The 19,309-nt window shown below is 38.7% G+C and overlaps 1 protein-coding gene across 7 annotated transcripts in view; it reads left to right on the forward strand.

Moving 5' to 3' along the window:
• The window catches only part of ALG8 (ALG8 alpha-1,3-glucosyltransferase), a 28,265-nt gene extending 12,656 nt beyond the window's left edge, over nucleotides 1–15,609 (forward strand). For 2 of the 7 annotated variants that reach the window (XM_065937077.1, XM_065937081.1), the window contains exons 4-13: nucleotides 679–788; nucleotides 1,776–1,843; nucleotides 4,242–4,368; nucleotides 4,756–4,859; nucleotides 5,671–5,791; nucleotides 8,250–8,389; nucleotides 9,794–9,933; nucleotides 11,235–11,332; nucleotides 11,643–11,715; nucleotides 12,481–15,609. In XM_065937077.1, the coding sequence (XP_065793149.1) occupies nucleotides 679–788; nucleotides 1,776–1,843; nucleotides 4,242–4,368; nucleotides 4,756–4,859; nucleotides 5,671–5,791; nucleotides 8,250–8,389; nucleotides 9,794–9,933; nucleotides 11,235–11,332; nucleotides 11,643–11,715; nucleotides 12,481–12,712 (1,213 nt within the window). In that variant the 3' untranslated portion in view covers nucleotides 12,713–15,609. Of the gene's footprint in view, nucleotides 1–678; nucleotides 789–1,775; nucleotides 1,844–4,241; nucleotides 4,369–4,755; nucleotides 4,860–5,670; nucleotides 5,797–8,249; nucleotides 8,390–9,793; nucleotides 9,934–11,234; nucleotides 11,333–11,642; nucleotides 11,716–12,480 lie in introns of those variants that run through there. The other 5 variants (XM_065937082.1, XM_065937078.1, XM_065937083.1 and 2 more) reach the window with 5 other exon arrangements.
• Nucleotides 15,610–19,309: the final 3,700 nt, after the last annotated feature.

Genomic DNA, 19,309 nt, shown 5'->3' on the forward strand with positions numbered 1-19,309 from the left:
CTAATGAACTGACAGGGAAGCAACTAAAATTTTTGTAACCCCCTGGAATTACTTGGGAAAGGTGACATCTAAGGGCACTTTAACTGAAAAGTTGTCCATATCACCAGAACTGGATGCTATTGCCTCTCTTTTTCTTCCCTGTTGATAATTGGCAACCTTGAGCTGTGATTGGGTGCAGACATATTGAAGGGCTACAAGAAAGTCTCCTGGAGTCTCTTTCCTCCTTTTTAAAAAGAAAACCTAAAAATAAATAAAATAAATAAATAAATAAATAAAAAGAAAACCTTCCATGGTCCTTGGGGAAGTAAATGTTACTATACTCTTAGTGAAAGCATCTAGGATATACTGAGTGCTCCATAAATAGTAGCTTTATTTCCTTCATCTTTTCTCTCCTCATTCCTCCATTTCTTCCTTCCTTTTTTTTCCTTCATATTTGGATTGATATAAACCTGAGTTTTCCAACTGCTGTTCAGCCTAAATGTTGCTTTTCAATCATTCATTTTCAAAATAAAATAGTTCCACATTAAAAAGAAAAGAATAGCATAGACAGTTTCTCAGGAATGGCCAGTAAAACACAACAGAGTATATCAGAGTGCTCTGTAAAAGTATTATAATGTTCTAATGAAGATAAAAGTTGTTTCTGATTCTTTCCTATTCTTTCCTCATGTTCCAATTTAGGTGCTGTAAATGCATTGATGGGAAGAAAGCAGGCAAAGAACTTACAGAGAAGCCGAAGTTTATTCTGTCAGTACTACTGCTGTGGAACTTCGGGTTGTTAATTGTAGACCGTATCCTTGACGTTTTATGCACTGTTCCCTTATTTATTTGATATGTACTAAAGTATAAGATTAATTTTTTCTGTAATGATGATTCTGAAATGTGAGCTGCTTTTGAAAGTGGATGTGGGATGGGTTAGTCAGTTCCCCAAAGTGTGGTCTCTACTCAACTTTACCATCCTCTAGTTGTAGAGCACTTTGTCCCTGAAAAGTTAGTGATGACGTTCGAGAACCAGGTAAATCACCAGGAAAGCAATATACTGGGACTTAACTGTCTTTAGATTAATCTCATATACATATCTGAAATAGTTTATATTATTCTAAATACCTTTTGTAGAAAAGCGCCTATCACAGTATTGCATGTGGAAATAAGCCTTCATGCTTTTCTCCCATCTTGGCTTACCCCATGTTAATAGGCAAAGTTCTTAAATCCAAAGGGTCTGAATGTAACTAAAATCCAAATAACAGAAGCCAGATTTCTAGTTTTCACAGACATAGCCAGGTGTAAGTGAGAGCACCTACACTTTGGTTTAAGTCTGATGTAGACTCAAATCTCAGTTTTGTCATCGGAGTGGCGATAGACCATAAGTAGAGTAATGCTCTGGGCTCTGACTACCTCACAGGTTCATTGTATACTTAACTGACAACGAAATACTACATGAAATGGCCTTCGGTAGCTGTTAGGTCCCTTCCTTTCTCATTCCTGATTCTAGAAGGCAAAACAAAACAAAAAAACTCCTTTAGCTGTTCATTCTTTAACTTACAGAAAATATGGGAAAGTTTCCTGGTTTTCTTCTTAGACGTAAATTTTAATTTAAAAGTTTGTCTAGAATTTTGCAATTTATGCAAAACACTTTTATGCAAAGTCCCAACTGGTAGTAATACTGCTGTCTTTAATTTACCTATAAAGTAGGCACTTGTGACTTTGCTACTCAGTCTGCTGGCACAGTTCACTGTGAGCTTGGTATCCTCTGTTTTCTTTCCTTGACCTACGTCCAGATATTCATTTCCAGTACAATGGCTTTTTATCTGGATTAATGCTGCTCTCCATTGCACGATTCTTTCAGGTAAACACAAAATAGGCTAATTCTATTAGTTTGGTTTTTAGCTTGTAAAGGTGATAGGTTAATCTATTTGACCAACTGTTTTCCATTGCCAAGTGCTAAGTATTTTTCACAAATTCCATCTTCTCTTTTAGTAATACTTCTCTCCATTTTACAGATGAGAAAATTATACTCTAGAAGCTTGTTAGGGTGTGGCAGGCCTGAAATAAACTCGAGTTCCTATATTTGGTTTGGATCATTTGTCCAGAAATGAAGTCCTGCATAGTTTTTTATACAGAATGGTAACCATGATGGTGGGGCCTTCCCATCAGAGCCACGTAGCATAGTGTAATGGAAAGTATGGGATTTGGAACCAGAAGACCTGGGTTGAAATCCTGAATAACCCAAACAAGCTGTGTGACTCAGATAAGTTATTCAAAAGCATTGGCTGCGTCAGATTGGGTCCATGATATATAATATCTTACTGAGTAAACCTTGCAACTATTCTGTGAAGTTGTTAAAATTATTCTCCTTCCTTTAGAAGAGGAAAGCAGGTAATTTAGATTTCTAGAAGTCTCCTCCTCTCTGGGATTGGGTTTTAGGAATCTCCAGGGAATATTAACACACCGTCAGGTTTGGGAACCATCAACCCAAGGCCAGTTTTTCAACCCTCTCAGCCTCAGTTTTCTCATCCATAAGATAAAATTTACCCTTAATACATTCTGTTTCTTAAATGGGGCCACTTACCTCACAGGGACTTTGGAAAGATCAAATTCAATAATCTGTTTTAAAGTTCTTTGTCAACTATGGATGTCTGGATAAGTTTTTTTTCTTTTAACCATTATAAGCCACACTATACATAGATCATAATTGGTGTTCAGTGAGTGAAGGGTGAATGGTTGTTGAACAAGTGAACTAAAGTTTAGCTATAGAACCAGCTGGACTTTGTCTGAATCTTAAATAAATAATAAAACTGGTGGAGAGATTTAGAAGCATCCCTTTGTTTTTGCCTTACCATTGCTGATTCATCTGTTCTAGACCACACCCGATGAGACAGTGAAAGGAGGAACCTGGCCTTTCACGGTCCCTCTGGCAGTTTCTTTGCTGAACCCCAGGACCATTATCTCATTTGGTCCTTCCAAAATTCCCGTGAGGTAGGTAGAATTCAGACTTCTTCAGTCATAGTCAACTCAGTTTGGAGGGTTGTTCCCCACCTCCCCCCCAAATCAGAATGCCTTTAATTCTCCTAGGTAGTTTGTTAAATCAGGTACTACTTACTGCCTTCAGCCCAGTTGTACTCTACGTTACCTAATATGTAATGTAAGATTTAAGTGATTCTTTGTTAGCATAGTTTATCTATAATTATTCATACTATGATTCCCAGATCCTCTCTGGAAATCAGCTCCAGCTATTGTATAACTATAAGAGGGTGAAGGTAATTAACTTATTTGGGTTCCTTAGCGAGAATTTATAGTGTGTTGTTATGACGATATATCTTATACCTCAGCATCAAACTTAGTACTTAATAAATATTTGTTGAATTTATGAGCCCACTAGGCTCAGTGTAAAAGCTAGTTGGAATCAATTCCTTCTGTTCTCATTATACTGATCTTCCCTGGTGGCTCAGTGGTAGGGAACCCACCTGCCAAGCAGGAGATGCAGATTTGATCCCTGGGTCAGGAAGAGCCCCTGGAAAGGGAAATGAAAGCCCAGTCCAATATTCTTGCCTGGTAAATCCTATGGACAGAGGAGCCTGGTGGGCTATAGTGCACAGGGTCACAAAGAGTTGGACATGACTTAGAGACTAAAGCACCACCAGTGTTATATTTATTATATTGTACCTCACATCCCTAGAACTTATTTATCTTATAACTACAATTTTGCCTTTGGACTGCCTTTATTCAATTCTCCCTCCTCCATGTCTCACCTCTGGTTAACTACAGATCTAATCTTTTCCCAGATCTAATCTTTTCCCTACAACACTGTTAGTTGCTATTACATAACATAATGGCTCAATATTTCTATCCATTTCAAAATGATCACCATGGTAAGTCTAGTGACAATCTGTCACCATACTGAGATGACAGATAGAGTTGCTGACTACTTTTTCCACACTGTACATTTCATACCCATGATTCATTTGTTTTGCAACTGTACTTCGTCTCTTAATCTCCCTCACCCATTTATCTTAACCATTTTCAAATATAATAAGAGTTCCTATACCCGTTCACTCATTTTCCTGTAATGTTACCATCTTATGGTACATTCATCAAGACTGAAAAATCAACATTGGTACATTCAGATTTCACCAGTTTTTCCACTAACATCCTTCTTCTGTTCCAGGATCCAGTCCAGGATGCTACATTATTGTGTTTAGTCTACCCTGAATTTTGAATTGATATTTCCCTTTTCAATCTCCTAGAAAAGGCATATGGAAGGAGCATTTCTCTTTGCTGTTCTCCTACATTTCAAGCACATCTACCTCTATGTAGCACCAGCTTACGGTGTATATTTGCTGCGATCTTACTGTTTCACTGCAAATAAACCAGGCAAGTTTTAGTGATTGTGTTATTTTTCTTTTTTTTTTATTTTGTCTTGACTTAGGGGCTTGCTTTTTAATTTTTGTTTATTTATTTGACCACACTGTATGGCACTTAGGATCTTAGTTCCCTGACTAGGGATTGAACCCATGCCCCCTGAAGTGGAAGCATAGTCTTAACCACTGGACCACCAGGGAAGTCCTCTGAGGGGGTTTTATGAGGCACAGCAGATATCTTTCAACTATTGATCCTATAAAAATGGGTAAAAACCCATTCTTTTCTGTGTTCTTGCCACATCATAAAGATTGGTATACTGTCATGGGCTACTGCTAATTTGGTCATGTTATATAAGCTGTGGCTCTCCATGCTCCTGGTTAATAATGGTCTTTTCTGTAGATGGATCCATCCGATGGAACAGCTTCAGCTTTGTCCGCCTTATTTCCCTGGGACTGATTGTCTTCCTAGTTTCTGCTGTTTCGCTGGGTCCTTTTCTAGCCTTGGTAAGTCTTTTATTTGTTATAAAGAAGACATGTTTGTTGTTATTTAGAAAAAATAATAAAGCCAGGGATATATAAAATAAACACAACTACTCCTGTTTCACTCCTCCCAACTGTGACTCCTCAAAGATAGGGTGGTATTCTTTCAGACATTTTTGGGCCTATGCAAACACGTGTGTGCATACGTTTGTGTGTTTAACAATATGTCTCACAAACACGCACCCGCACACAGAGCTGCTAGTGAGTATTCACAGATTTCTGGATTTGTTTATTTGCTTGTTTGCTATGTTTTATTTGTGACCCCAAGTCAGTCCTCAGTGCTTCCCCAGTCACTGACAGCAGACATTCTCAAGTGCCTAATATGTTACAGATGTTCAGCAGGTGTTTTTCCTTTTTTTGCTTCTCTCCTTGCACTGAATTCAACTTGTTAATTTTAATTGCTGCTAAAACTGGGAAACACTGCATTGTCTCGTCAAGCCTTCTGCATCGTCCCCATTTCTTCAGTAAACTTGGTGAAGCTGCAGTCTGTGTTCTCCTTTGCCCCTTATCAGTTCTTCCATTATTGTATTATATATTATACACAGCATCGGACTGGTATTCAGAGTACTTTGATATACCTTGTTGCACATGACAGATGACAAGGTTGGACAACAAGAAGTTCTGTGAACTGCTCAGATCACATAATTCCTTCCTTGAAGGAACAAATACTCAAACTCAGACCTCATAACTTTCTTCACACAATGCCACAGATAGTACCCTAGTTGTCTTTTTTAATTTAGAAAAGATTGATCACTGTTTAATCTCTTTTCAACAGAACCAACTGCCTCAAGTCTTTTCCCGACTCTTCCCCTTCAAGAGGGGCCTCTGCCACGCATATTGGGCTCCAAACTTCTGGGCTTTGTACAGTGCTTTGGATAAAGTGCTGTCCGTCATCGGTATGGTAGTAAACCTTCTTACCTTTTTTTTTTGGCCGGGGGGGTGGGGGGTCGGGTCTCTGCACATGGTTTGTGGGTCTTTAGTTCCCCAACCAGGGATCCACCCGGGCCCCAGCAGTGAACGCACTGAGTCCTAACCCCCAGACCTGCATGGACTTCCCTAAGCCTTCTTACTTAGACTGTGAAGATTGCAAGAGCTAGTCACATTGAGAAATGGAAAAAAAAACCCTGCTTTGTCTTGTGAATGAGGCTGAACTGTTTGTTCTCCAACCCCGCGTTTCAGCTCTCAGGATAAACAGAGAAGTGGTTCTGAGACTGAGACTCCAGAGCAGGAAACAGACTACATTGCTTATAAAAGCTCTTTGTGGCAGTGAGATTGTTGTTCCTTTCCTTGGGAATGAAATATTTAGACATTTTTAAAAGGTAATTTTTACCTTAAGTAAAACGTTCTTCAGCAGTTATAACCTTACTTTTAAACTTAAAAATGTGAAGAAGCGTTTTAAGAATGTGTAAGTTATGATTCTGGGTATTAAAGCAATAGGGGAAATGGTAGGCATGCATTCAGCATGAGATGAAAAGAAAGAGAAAACTTAGGCTATGCTTTTAAGTTTGAGATGTGATGAAAAGGAATTTATACCTTCAGACAGTTCTGAAAATAACTAACTGTAGAACAACTCACATTCTTTCATCTGTGAATACAGCCTAGCCTGACGGGAAATGGCAAGATCAAGAGAAGGGCAGACAAGCTTCTGTAACTGGACAGACAGTAAATATTTTAGGCTTTGCAGGCCACGTAAGGTGTTTTGTTGCTTGTTTACAATCTTTAAAATGTAACAACTTATTGTAAGAAGCAAATGCAACAATAAAGACATGCCAGGCTGTCAGTAGCAGGGACTTTGGAACCAGACAGTACTGGATTTGATTCTTCCACCTAAGTTGTGTGACCTTAGGCATGTCATCTTTTTTAGGCACTCATTTTTTGTGCCTCAAGGAGCTAAAAGTAACGGCTACAAAGCCCATGGCATATGGCAGGTGCTTAACGCATGGCAGCTGCTATTACTGTTTTGGACATGTACTTGCGGGAAATCATAATTTGGTATTCTCACTCACCCACTGAGCCCAGCCTTGATATATATGGCAACTTATAAAGTAAGTTCTTGACACTTCTAAAAACTTTAAATGACTGGCATAATATGAGATACAGGGGCTGCTTGCCTTATCTGAGTCAGGAAACTGTTGTACCTCATCTTGTATATCTGTCTCCTCAAGGATGTTGTGAATGGAAAGCCATTGGCAGGTTAGGCAGTTCTGTTTCAGGCAGGTAATTATTAGCTTTAAGAGAGAATCTGCAGGCTGAAGTGAAAAGGGAAGAGGTGAATGAATACCAGGTATTTTAGTAGTCTACACTTTTCTCACATTTCACTAATATTCAGTGGCATTAGATGGGGCCATTCAGGTGCTCAGACCGTCTTTGACTTCTGTTAGCTTGTTCGGGCTGGGGCTTGCATTGTTATCTTCAGACTTGGTTCGTTTAGTAAGTATTTCCTGGAATGTTATATGCTGGGCATAGAAATAAATTGTCATTCCTGCCTTTAAGGAACCCTGTATAGGAGAGTAAATGAACATATAAACAGATACAGCGCAGCGTGTGTAACAGACCACCTTAGCCCACAAGAAAATCAGCTTTATGTCCTGAGTTAGGAGCTTTTTTAGGTGAGTGAATTAGGAGTTAGCTCTATGAAGTGAGTAGGCCATTCCATGCAAAAGGAGTAGTCTGTGCAAAGGGACACGGGTGTCTTGAGGGGTATGTCAGCTCATTGCAGCCAAGCTTTATTTAACAAGGTAAAGCAGATGAGTCTGGCAAGGTGGGAGGTGCTACATCATGGAAGATACTGTGGTCTATGCTTGGGAATATGGACTTTATCCCAGTCAAGGAAGGATTCAAAGCTGGGTTGTGACATGGTAGTATTTGAGAAAGCTTGCTTCATTTTAGAGATGAGAGCAAATTGCTATCCATACTACCTGCCAGTGAGCTTTTCTGTTCCAGTGCAGATAACCACACTGTAAACCAGGGGCATTTTAGGTAGAATATTGTGGGACTGAGTTAATGAAATCTTGACCTTGAAGCAGTCTATAAGATTTAGTAGCATATTGTTTTTTCCCTCAAGGAACTGATCGGTAAAATACGGTATGAAAGTGTCAGTTGCTCAGTCATGTCCGACTCTTTGCAACCCCGGGGACTGTAACCCACCAGACTTCTCTGTCCGTGAGATTCTCCAGGCAAGAACACTGGAGTGGGTTGCCATTTCCTTCTCCAGGGGATCTTCCCAACCCAGAGATCTAACCCAGGTCTCCGGCATTGTAGGAGGATTCTTTACCAGCTGAGCCACCAAGGAAGCCACATAACACATGGTGTGCCATTGATCAAAACAAAACAAAATATCTATTTGCTCTGTAGGTTTACAACTGAAACTTCTTGACCCCAACAAGATTCCCAAGGCCTCAATGACAAGTGGTTTAGTTCAGCAGTTCCAACACACAGTCCTTCCCTCAGTGACGCCCTTGGCCACCTTTATCTGCACTCTGATTGCCATGTTGGTAAGAATTCACACGTGGTCCTCGTTTTTTGAGTTTTCTGTCCTTTTCTTTTGTGTGGCTGGTTGAATTTCAAGTCTTCCCAACCGTAGGATAAATTCCATGGCTGTAATCCTGCTGCAGATTGAGGCATTTCCTAGCAATTCTCAGGATAACTTTGAACACCCTAAGGAAGGATTACTAGTAAAGCGTCTTTGAGAGAGGTCCTCACGAGAGGCTGACAGACCATCTGTTCACCATCAGATGAAGAATGAAAAGCCCAGGGGAGGGAACTTGGACCACACCGTGGAGAAAAAGGACAGTGTAGTAAGGACAGAAGGTTCTTGTTTTCATCCGTGCGACCCAATCAAAAGTCTAAATTTTTCTGGACCACTTGGATATTTTGTCTTGATAATGAGCTGAGATAGTCACAGTGGCTGTTTGAGCATCAAATAAGAATCTTATATGTTTCAAGAAATAAAAAAAAAAAAAAAAGGATCTTATATGAGTCAGATGCTGTTATAGGCATCAAAGTTGTTTTTGTTAGTGATCATGATGAACTCAATTTCATGATATAATTTTAGTAGAAGTCAATATAAATAATGCAGTCATATCTAATTACACTCAGTTTTAATTTTTGTTTCTGAATAATCAAGCCTACTCACAAGACACCTGACCCCGCTTAATTGCATGGCAGTACTAGTAGGTAATTAAACTTTGTTGGCCTATTTATCCACGTATTCTAACTGAGGTTAAACTTTTTCCTAAAATTTCAGCCTTGTAAGCTGCATGTGGAAGGCCTTGGATTGCTTGTAAATTACACTCCTCCAACTCACAGAGTTAGATGTTTGCTTATTATTAAGTTTTTTTGATGTGGACCATTTTTAAAATTTTATTGAATTTGGTACAAAATTATTTATTTTGTGATCTGGTTTTTTGGCCACGAGGTATGTGGGGATTGAACCCACAGCCTCTGCATTGGACGACAAAGTCTTAATCACTGGACCACCAGGGAAGTCCCTGGTGTTTGTTTATTAATATGCTAAGATTTAATTTATTATTAGCTCCACAATATCGATGAACTTTTACAGTTTGACCTAATAAGTTCAATGACTATTAGTTAACTAATTATGAAGGTGTAATAGGGGGTTATACTGGCTATCCTAGAACTTAATTATCTTTCCTTATTAATTTCAATGAGTAAAATTAATTTTAATGAGTTAAATATATGTTTCCAAATGCCTTTTTCTGAGTAGTGTTTCTATGTTAACTTTTGGTGGACTGTTCACAAAGCAAACTATCTCAGTTTGATGGAGAATAATGAGCTACTGTTTTTCAGAGATGATGTAAATTATATTCACCTAACGATGTTTCAGTAAAGCCTATTTTAAATTATACTGAAGTTTTATCTTTGCCTGTTGTTTCTAGCCCTCTGTTTTCTGTCTTTGGTTTAAACCTCAAGGGCCCAGAGGCTTTCTCCGATGTCTAATTCTTTGTGCCTTGAGCTCCTTCATGTTTGGTTGGCATGTCCATGAAAAAGCCATTCTCCTCGCAGTTCTCCCAATGAGGTAAGCTCACTTAGTCAGCACTCTGGCATATTTCACAGTGACCCTATTGTTTTCCGTTTGATCTGTACTTTGACATGTTCCGTGGGATAGGCAAAGACGTGTGGGAACAGACTTATACCTGGACAGAATGGGGATGCTTAACTTGGGATCCTTGCACCTATGAAAGTTCTAAGGCATGCACAACTGCCCGTATTGTTCCTGCATTTTTTGGTAAGGGGTCCTGTGGTGATTAGGTGTCATGGTACCAGCCTGTTACTGCTGGATTTTGAATGGCAGCAGAGTATGAAGAAAAACATGGCCTTTGATGTCATCACACCCACAGTTCCTTGTTGGCTATTGTTTAGTCACAGTAAGGAGTGAGTCCACCATGGAATCATACCTGACATACACACAGCACTTCAGAGTTCTCAGAACTGTTTTTGTTGTTTGTTGGGATTTTGTTTTGTGCTTTTGTATTCTTCTTTGAGCCTCACAACAGCCTATAAGATAATTAGGATAAATGATTATCCCCTGTCTTTATATCTGCAGAAACTGGGGCTCAGAGTTTGACTTATCCAAAGTCACACAGCTAGCAAATAGCAGGGTTAGGACTTTAACCTGAATCTTACCATGGTGAATCTTAAGTTCTTTTCACTGTGCCATGCTTAAAAAAAAAAAAAAAAAGCACAATGTGTCCATTTTGTATACAACTGAAACCCAATTACATAGATGGTAATAGAATTAGCCCTTTTCTTAAACTTTTTCTTAAATCCTGAGAGACATCATTTAAGCTCTGAAAGAACATTAAGCGAATATGTCAGGTCAGTACATGTCTTGTCTGAGTTCATTTAGCAATTTGGAATTTCCAAAGTAAAAAATAGGGCAAAATTCCTAATGTCTTTAGTTAGAATTCTAATTGAACACCAGCACATGTGGGGCATTGTCCCAGAGAAGAGCTATAGGGTTGGAAATAAAACTTTCAAGTCTAGTTTCCCTGCCTACCACCATTAGGCAGCTCCCAACCCCATAATATTCCTTTCTTTGAGGAGGTAGTTACTCAGAGAGAGAAGGTTCTTTTTTGAATGTTCCATGATCCAGTGTGGTACATTCTTCTATGTATTGCTTCAAGTTTCCCACTAAAAAAATTAATATTCTCAGTGGAATTAGACTTGTAGCAAAGATCAGTATGTTATTTTATGCAAAGCCAGTTCTAGAAATAATATTACATATATATATATATATATAACTATTTGTAAGTATAAGCTTCATTTGATGTTTTAATTAATTACACTAAGAATTATTATAAGAATTTTTATTTTTAGCCTCTTATCGGTGGGAAAAGCAGTAGATGCTTCGATTTTTCTGATTCTGACCACAACAGGACATTATTCCCTCTTCCCTCTGCTCTTCACTGCACCAGGTAAATAGCTTCTTTTTAAGAGAGATCTATTTGATTGTCATGTCTTTACATCAGAACCTACAGATCAATGCTATCTGATTTAAACTACCTTAGAGTCTCTTAGAAAGAGAGAGCTCATCCATTCTCTTCAATAAAACCTCCAATATATCCCTAATTCTCAGTATCTTTAGATGTCACAAAAATGCAGTTAAGCTCAAAAAGCATTCCTAGCACTATATAGCTGTGTCATTATGATTATATTCCCTTAAATATCATAAACCTTCCTCTTACCAACTTAATTATCATATGTACCTTTTTATTCTTTTAACAGAACTTCCCATTAAAATCTTACTCATGTTACTGTTTACCATCTATAGTATTTCCTCACTGAAGACTCTGTTCAGGTAATCTAAAGAAGTACATTTAAAATTCTTTTTATTCTTGTGAAATGTTTACTCCTAAATGATTAAGAATTTTACATTTTAATTTTTTAAGTATTAGTGGTAATATCACAACATTACAAGATATCAGCAATAGCAGGAGAAATTACCCATATTCCATCACTCTGAATAAGCCAGACAAAAGGACAAATATCGTATGATTTCATTTACATGAAATATCTAGACTATGCAAATTCATAGAGACAGAAAGTGAATTAGTGGTTACAGGGACCTGTGGGAGTGGCGGTGGTGCTGGATAGGAAGCTATTACTGCTTTACTGCCTCCAAAGAGTCTTTTTGGGGTGTTGAAAATGTTTTGAAAGTGGACGATGGTAATGGTTATACATTATCAATATACTTAATACTACTTAATTACAATCAAAAATAGTTAACATTTTATATGACTTTACCAAACAAAAATTATGTACTGTTTACTATATTCTTATTCCAATGTCACAGCATCCAGCCCCCTTTCCTCTTCCAAATGCATAGCTAGTTCTCCCTCAGCAACTCCAGCATAGATGATGATTGGATAATTCGGGTTGTTGAGTTAATAGAATGATATAGTTTTATCACTTTTTTCTAAATGTGAAATTTTTTGCATTCTTTTGACTCTGGCTTTAGCTGCACTTCACATCAAGACAGTGCAGCTGGGCAGCTTTAGTTGAGAAATGTTTGCAAAAGCAGAATGACTCATCTAAAGTCAGACTTCTCTCCTTTTTTCTCCAGAAAAGAAAAACCTCTTTTTAATTGGATGGAAACTTTCTACCTCCTTGGCCTGGGACCTCTGGAAGTCTTCTGTGAATTTGTATTCCCTTTCACCTCCTGGAACCTGAAGTACCCGTTTGTCCCTTTGTTACTGACCTCAGTGTATTGTGCAGTGGGTATCACATATGCTTGGTTCAAACTGTATGTTTCAGTATTGACTGGCCCTCCTGTCGGCAAGACAAAGAAGCACTGAGTGAAGGAACTGCTTGGATGTATTCCAAGCAATTATTTCATGGGAAATTAATGAGAACTTAAAGAAAGTTGCTGGTAGCATGAACCATTCATTTCAGTAAATCTGTGGGAGGACCATTCTTGTAAACTTGGCCTTGTCCAGCCTAGCAACCTGATTGTCACCGTGGTGAGAAGCCACTTGTCCTCCATAAGCAGTGAAATACATCTGAAACAAATCTCACCTTCCCCTTTTAAAATTGTCATTGAGATAGCTGTGCTTACTCTACACAAGAAGGGAGTCTGATCAACAGCATGATTATCTGTAGCCTATGATAACCATCATCAGGCTATAAAGCATAATTAAGATCATGTGCTAAGGGAAGTATAAATAAAATACCATTTTGTATTTCTGCACAAAAAACTTTCTGGATTATTTCCAGCTCTTCCATTTTCCTATTGGTGTGCACACAAGCAAATGGTGTGCACTAATCCCCATTCTGTACACCTTGTTCCAGGAGGTGCTGATTATGCATCAACAATACTCACAAAGACAGAATATTTAATGAACTGTTCGGCCTGTCAGTAGAGACTATAAACCACTCTGCTCTTACATTGAGTTAAGGATATCTTCTGCAGTTCATTTATTCTAAAAGCAAGTACTCCAGATTCAATAGGGTCACTCCTTAAACCTTCCTGTGTGAACAGTCTTAAGTGTTTTTCTTTTCCCAGCCCGATCTAGTCCTCCCCCTACCTTGAGAGTACTTCATACACTTTAACCAGGACCCCAGATTGCCTAATATCTGCAGCACATTCCAATCAGCCAACGTTTATCTAGCTGTCACTGGGAACTTTCACATTTTATTTACCCATTGTCCCCCTAAGAAGACCAGAGAGAGTCCAAGGTCAGTAGAATCCTGGGATGCTAATCCAGTTATCCATCTCTTAAATTGACTATTTTCCAAGTCTTCTTTTGAGTCTCATTCAGAGATAAAGATGGGGGTTTTTGCCAAAGGAATGGGGGAAGCCCAGCCTCTCTAGCCTCTTTTCCTCACTAGTTCCCCATTGTACCGTGTGCTCCAGCTGTCCCAACAACTTAGAATTCCCGGTGTGCCATGCTGTTTCCTACCTCTGCTTCCTTTCATTTCTTGCCACTTCCTTCCTTTCCTCTCTCTGCTGACTTTTACATCCTGTCACTTGATTATCTGCACTTGAAGATTCAACTTCAAAATGCCATTTCAAAATGTCCTGAAATCTGTAAGTGAAAACAAGCAAAGTTACTATCAAAATTTAAACAAGTATCGCTTCTCGGCCTTTTGGCTAAGATCAAGTGTAAAGTTTAAACAAGTAAGATATATATGAAGCCCATTTTTTACTTACTGTTTAATTTCATATGCAGTGTACCAAAATTAGAAGGAAAAGAAAAGTGGGAAGGACTCTTTATTCTTGATCGCAGTATATTTTCTCAGGTTGAGGAGATAGAGCCAGAACTGGGAGGGAACAAGATGCCCTCTTTCCAGTCCAACACTGGCATAGTTCTTGTTACTAATTCCCACCTAGAAAGTACTGTTTGTGAAGGGAGCACTTCAGTGTCAGAGAGAATTGCCCCCTATGTGTAGTCCATGCAGTTTCCATTTGCATTTAATGGGAGAAAAAAACATTCTATTAAAATCTTTGAAAAAGATGTTTTACTCTTAAGCAGTTAGATAAAATTCCTCTTCCAGTATGATCATAGTAAAAATAAAAAATTCTTTTGGCCCACCTACCTGCTTTTTGTGCTCCAAAGAAGTGGGCTACTGTGCTAATGACAACTGAAATTAGAACAATTTTACAAACCTCAAAAACCTGAATCAATATAGCCTTTAGTTTCTCACAATAAAGTCCCGTATTTGACATCTCCACTTTATAAAAAGATCAGTAAATGTTTTTTTTTTTTTTTCAGTCTCAGAAGTGTTGACTGAAAAAACATACACACAACATAGGAGTTGTTTCAGGTTTATTCAGGGACCGTAGTAAGGGCTGTAGCCTAGGAAACAGCTTCTTAGTAACTCTGAGAGAACTGCTCTGAAGAGGAATGGGGAGGTTCAAGTATATATGTGACTTTTGGGCTAGGGAATACATGCAGTCAAGTATACATTTTGGTAAAAGATTACTGCTAGTCACGAAGAGCAGACATCTTAATAATTTTAGTGCTCTTCTGTGTATGGGAAGATGCAAGAATCTGGGTTCATTAAAATTCTTGCTAAGATACACATCTAACTGTAAGGGACCAGCTTGTCCAAAGCACAGAGCATCCTGTTATCAAATTAATTTCTCCATCTGAAGCAAAGAGTGCTTCATCCTATTCACCTTAATTTCCTCTGTCTGAAGCACAGAGTGTACTGTTCATCAGCAACTGTAGCAGGTAAATCCTTGCAGAATTGGCTGATAAGCAACACTATTCTACTTTGTATGTAGGAGTCAGAACTAAAAACAGTATACTATATACATAAGACAACTATAAAAAGGACTGGACCCATAGTATACCTATGTACAGGATCCTAGAGCCTCTCAGAAGAGTACTCAGGGAGGATTCATTTTTTACAGTTTTCCTGAATGAATAGCTAGCTGATTAGGCAGTGTCAAGGTGTTCACCATTATGTAAAGCATCCCCTTCCACATGCACAGCTGTTTCTTAGGGCATTTAGTGCTGAATTCATATTTTTCTTCCTCTAACTTACCAGTTGGTCTCTGAAACCATATAATGACTTTCTATTCCCATTGTGACAACCCTTCAAAGGATACATAGGTGAGGTCCCACATTGTGGTCCTTTCTGCTGAAAGCGTGCTACATGACAGGTTGGGTTTTTTTTCCATTTATTTTTATTAGTTGGAGGCTAATTACTTTACAATATTGTAGTGGTTTTTGCCATACATTGACATGAATCAGCCATGGATTTACATATGTTCCTCATCCCGATCCCCCCTCCCACCTCCCTCTCCATCCCGTCCCTCTGGGTCTTCCCAGTGCACCAGCCCTGAGCACTTGTCTCATGCATCCAACCTGGGCTGGTGATCTGTTTCACCCTTGATAGTATACTTATTTCAATCCTGTTCTCTCTGAGCATCCCACCCTTGCCTTCTCCCACAGAGTCTAAAAGTCTGTTCTGTACATCTGTGTCTCTTTTTCTGTTTTGCATATAGGGTTATCATTACCATCTTTTTAAATTCCATATATATGCGTTAGTATACTGTATCAGTGTTTATCTTTCTGGCTTACTTCACTCTGTATAATGGGCTCCAGTTTCATCCATCTCATTAGAACTGATTCAAATGCATTCTTTTTAACGGCTGAGTAATATTCCATGGTGTATATGTACCACAGCTTCCTTATCCATTCGTCTGCTGATGGACATCTAGGTTGCTTCCATGTCCTGGCTATTATAAACAGTGCTGTGATGAACATTGGGGTACACGTGTCTCTTTCATTACCCCCTTTTAATCCTTCCTAAAGTTTGAAAAGCAATTCATTATTGCTTCAAATATTTGCTGAGTTCCTGCTGTCATGTGCTGTGCTAGGTGCTGGAGATCAAAAGGTGAAAAAGAAACACATTCCTGCACTCAAGAATTTATATTCTAGTACCTAGAGAGATGTAAGAGCCAGGAAGATGACTCCAAGAAGAAAACATAGGTGGAACGCTGTAGGACATTAGATTCAGTAGTGATTTTCTGGGATATGACACCAAAAACATAGGCACCAAAAGCAAAAATTGACAAATTGGCCTATGCCTCAAAAGAAACAGGGCTTCCCTAATAGTTCAGCTGGTATAAAAAAATCCGCCTGCAATGTGGGAGACCTCGGTTTGATCCCTGGATTGGGAAGAACCCCTGGAAAGGGGAACAGCTACCCACTCCAGTATTCTGGCCTGGAGAATTCCATGAACTGTATAGTCCATGGGGTTACAAAAGAGTTGGACACGACTGAGCAACTTTCACTTTCAAAAGATACAATCAATAGAGTGAAAAGGCAACCTATGGAATGAAAGAAAATGTTTGGAAATCATGTATTTGATAAGTGATTAATAGACGGGATATACAGGGCTCTTCTACAACCCACCAACAAAAAGAACCGAACAACTCAATTTAAAAATGGACAAAGGAGGGAAGACCCAGAGGAATCGGGTGGAGAGGGAGGTGGGATGGGGACCGGGATGGGGAATACGTGTAACTCTATGGCTGATTCATATCAATGTATGACAAAACCCACTGAAAAATAAAAAATAATAAAAAAAAATTTTTTTTTAAATGGACAAAGGACTGAATAGATAATTCTCCAAACGTATACAAATGGCCTACAAGCATATGAAAAGATGTTCACATGATGTTCATATGAAAAGATGTTCACATCACTAATCATAAGAAAAATGCAAATCAAAACCACACACTTACAGGGTGGCCACTATCAAAAGAATGGAAAATAAGAAGTGATGGCAAGGATGTGGAGAAAGTGGAACCCTTAAGCACTATGGAAATGTAAAATGGTTCAGCCATTGTGGAGAAACAGTATAAAGGTTCCTCAAAAAATAAAAAACAATTACCATATGAATCATCAATCCCACTTTTGGGTATATATCCAAAAGAATTCAAAGTAGGATCTTGAAGAGATTTTCACACATCTGTGTTCATTTTAGCATTATTTCTCAATAGCTAGGAGGTGGAAGCAACCCAAATGGACATCAACAGATGGACAGATAGATAAAATGTTGTGTATACATTTTACAACGGAGTATAACGCAGCCTTAAAAGGAAAGGAAATCCTGGGAATTCCCTGGTGGTCCGGTGGTTAGGACTCCACGCTTCCACTGCCAAGGGCTGGGGTTCAACCCCTGGTTGGGGAACTAAGTTCCTGTAAGCCATGTGGTGAGGCCAAAACAACAAGGGGGGAGGAGGAAATCCTGTCACATGCAACAACATGGATAAACGTTAAGGACATTCTGCTAAGTGAAATAAGCCAGTCACAAAATAACAAAGACTGTGTAATTCCACTCCTATGTATCTGAAGTGGTCAAAATCATAGGAAGTAGGAAGGTAGTTACCAAGGGCTGGGGGTAGGAGGTAAAGGGAATTATCATTCAATGGTAGAAAGTTTCAGTTTGGCAAGATTAAAGTTCTAGAGATCTGTTATGCAACAATGTGAATATACTTAACACTACCGAATTATATACACTTAGAAATGGTTAAGATGGTAAGTTTAATGTTATGTTTTTTTATCACAACTTAAAAAGTTAAAATTTTAATTTATCCAAAAAAAAGTTATTGGATTTCCCTGGTGGTCCAGTGGCTAATAATCCACTTGCCAACACAGGAGACATGGGTTTGATCCCTGGTCCAAGAAGATCTCACAGAGGTAACTAAATATTCTAAATATTTGTGTTAATCTTGCTCATGCTTTTCTTTATAATTTTACTACAAATATGGGTATTTATAAATAGTATATATTTGCCTAATATTGAACTTTATACATGGAATCGTTTATTGTCTTCTAACATCTCTTTTTCTCTGATCTCTTAATTTTTTTAAAAAATGATCCTCTTTTTTTAAAGTTCGTACTGGATATACCTTTGAATGAAAACATGACAATTTATCCTCTATTCTACTCTTAATGGACATTTTAAATGTTTCTAGTTTGGGGCTCTTAGTAATGGATATTTCTCCTTGTAGTATAATATTCTTGCATGTCTGTTAGTCCTGGTTCACATGCCCCAAAGCTTCTCTAGACCCTAGACTTTGGAGTACAGTCTTAAGTAAATGAAAAAGAAATGAAACACAACTTAAATATCTATCAAAAGGGTAATGGGTGACTAAAATGTAACTTACTTATATAGTGGAATATCATACAGTAATCAAAATGAATGAGCTTGATCTTTCTACATCATCATGGATGGATCTCAAAACATGTGGAATGATGAAAGAGAAAACAGAAATACTGAATCGTAAAATTTAGGTAAAAAATTTTTAAAGCATACATTCAGTTCAGTTCAGTTCAATCGCTCAGTCGTGTCCAACTCTTTGCGACCCCATGAATTGCAGCACGCCAGGCCTCTCTGTCCATCACCAGCTCCTGGAGTTTACTCAAACTCATGTCCATCGAGTCGGTGATGCAATCCAGCCACCTCATCCTCTGTCGTCCCCTCTCCTCCTGCCTCCAGTCCCTCACAGCATCAGGGTCTTTTCCAATGAATCAACTCTTCGCATGAGGTGGCCAAAGTATTGGAGTTTCAGCTTCAGCATCAGTCCTTCCAGTGAACACCCAGGACTGATCTCATTTAGGATGGACTGGTTGGATCTCCTTGCAGTCCAAGGGTCTCTCAAGAGTCTCGCCATGAAATTAAAAGATGCTTACTCCTTGGAAGACGAGTTATGACCAACCTAGATAGCATATTAAAAAGCAGAGACATTACTTTGCCAACAAAGGTCCATCTAGTCAAGGCTATGGTTTTTCCAGTGGTCATGTATGGATGTGAGAGTTGGACTGTGAAGAAAGCTGAGTGCCAAAAAATTGGTGCTTTTGAACTGTGGTGTTGGAGAAGACTCTTGAGAGTCCCTTGGACTGCAAGGAGATCCAACCATAATACATACTAAA

Source organism: Muntiacus reevesi, chromosome 5, assembly GCF_963930625.1.
Source record: "Muntiacus reevesi chromosome 5, mMunRee1.1, whole genome shotgun sequence".
NCBI classification, from domain to species: domain Eukaryota; kingdom Metazoa; phylum Chordata; class Mammalia; order Artiodactyla; family Cervidae; genus Muntiacus; species Muntiacus reevesi.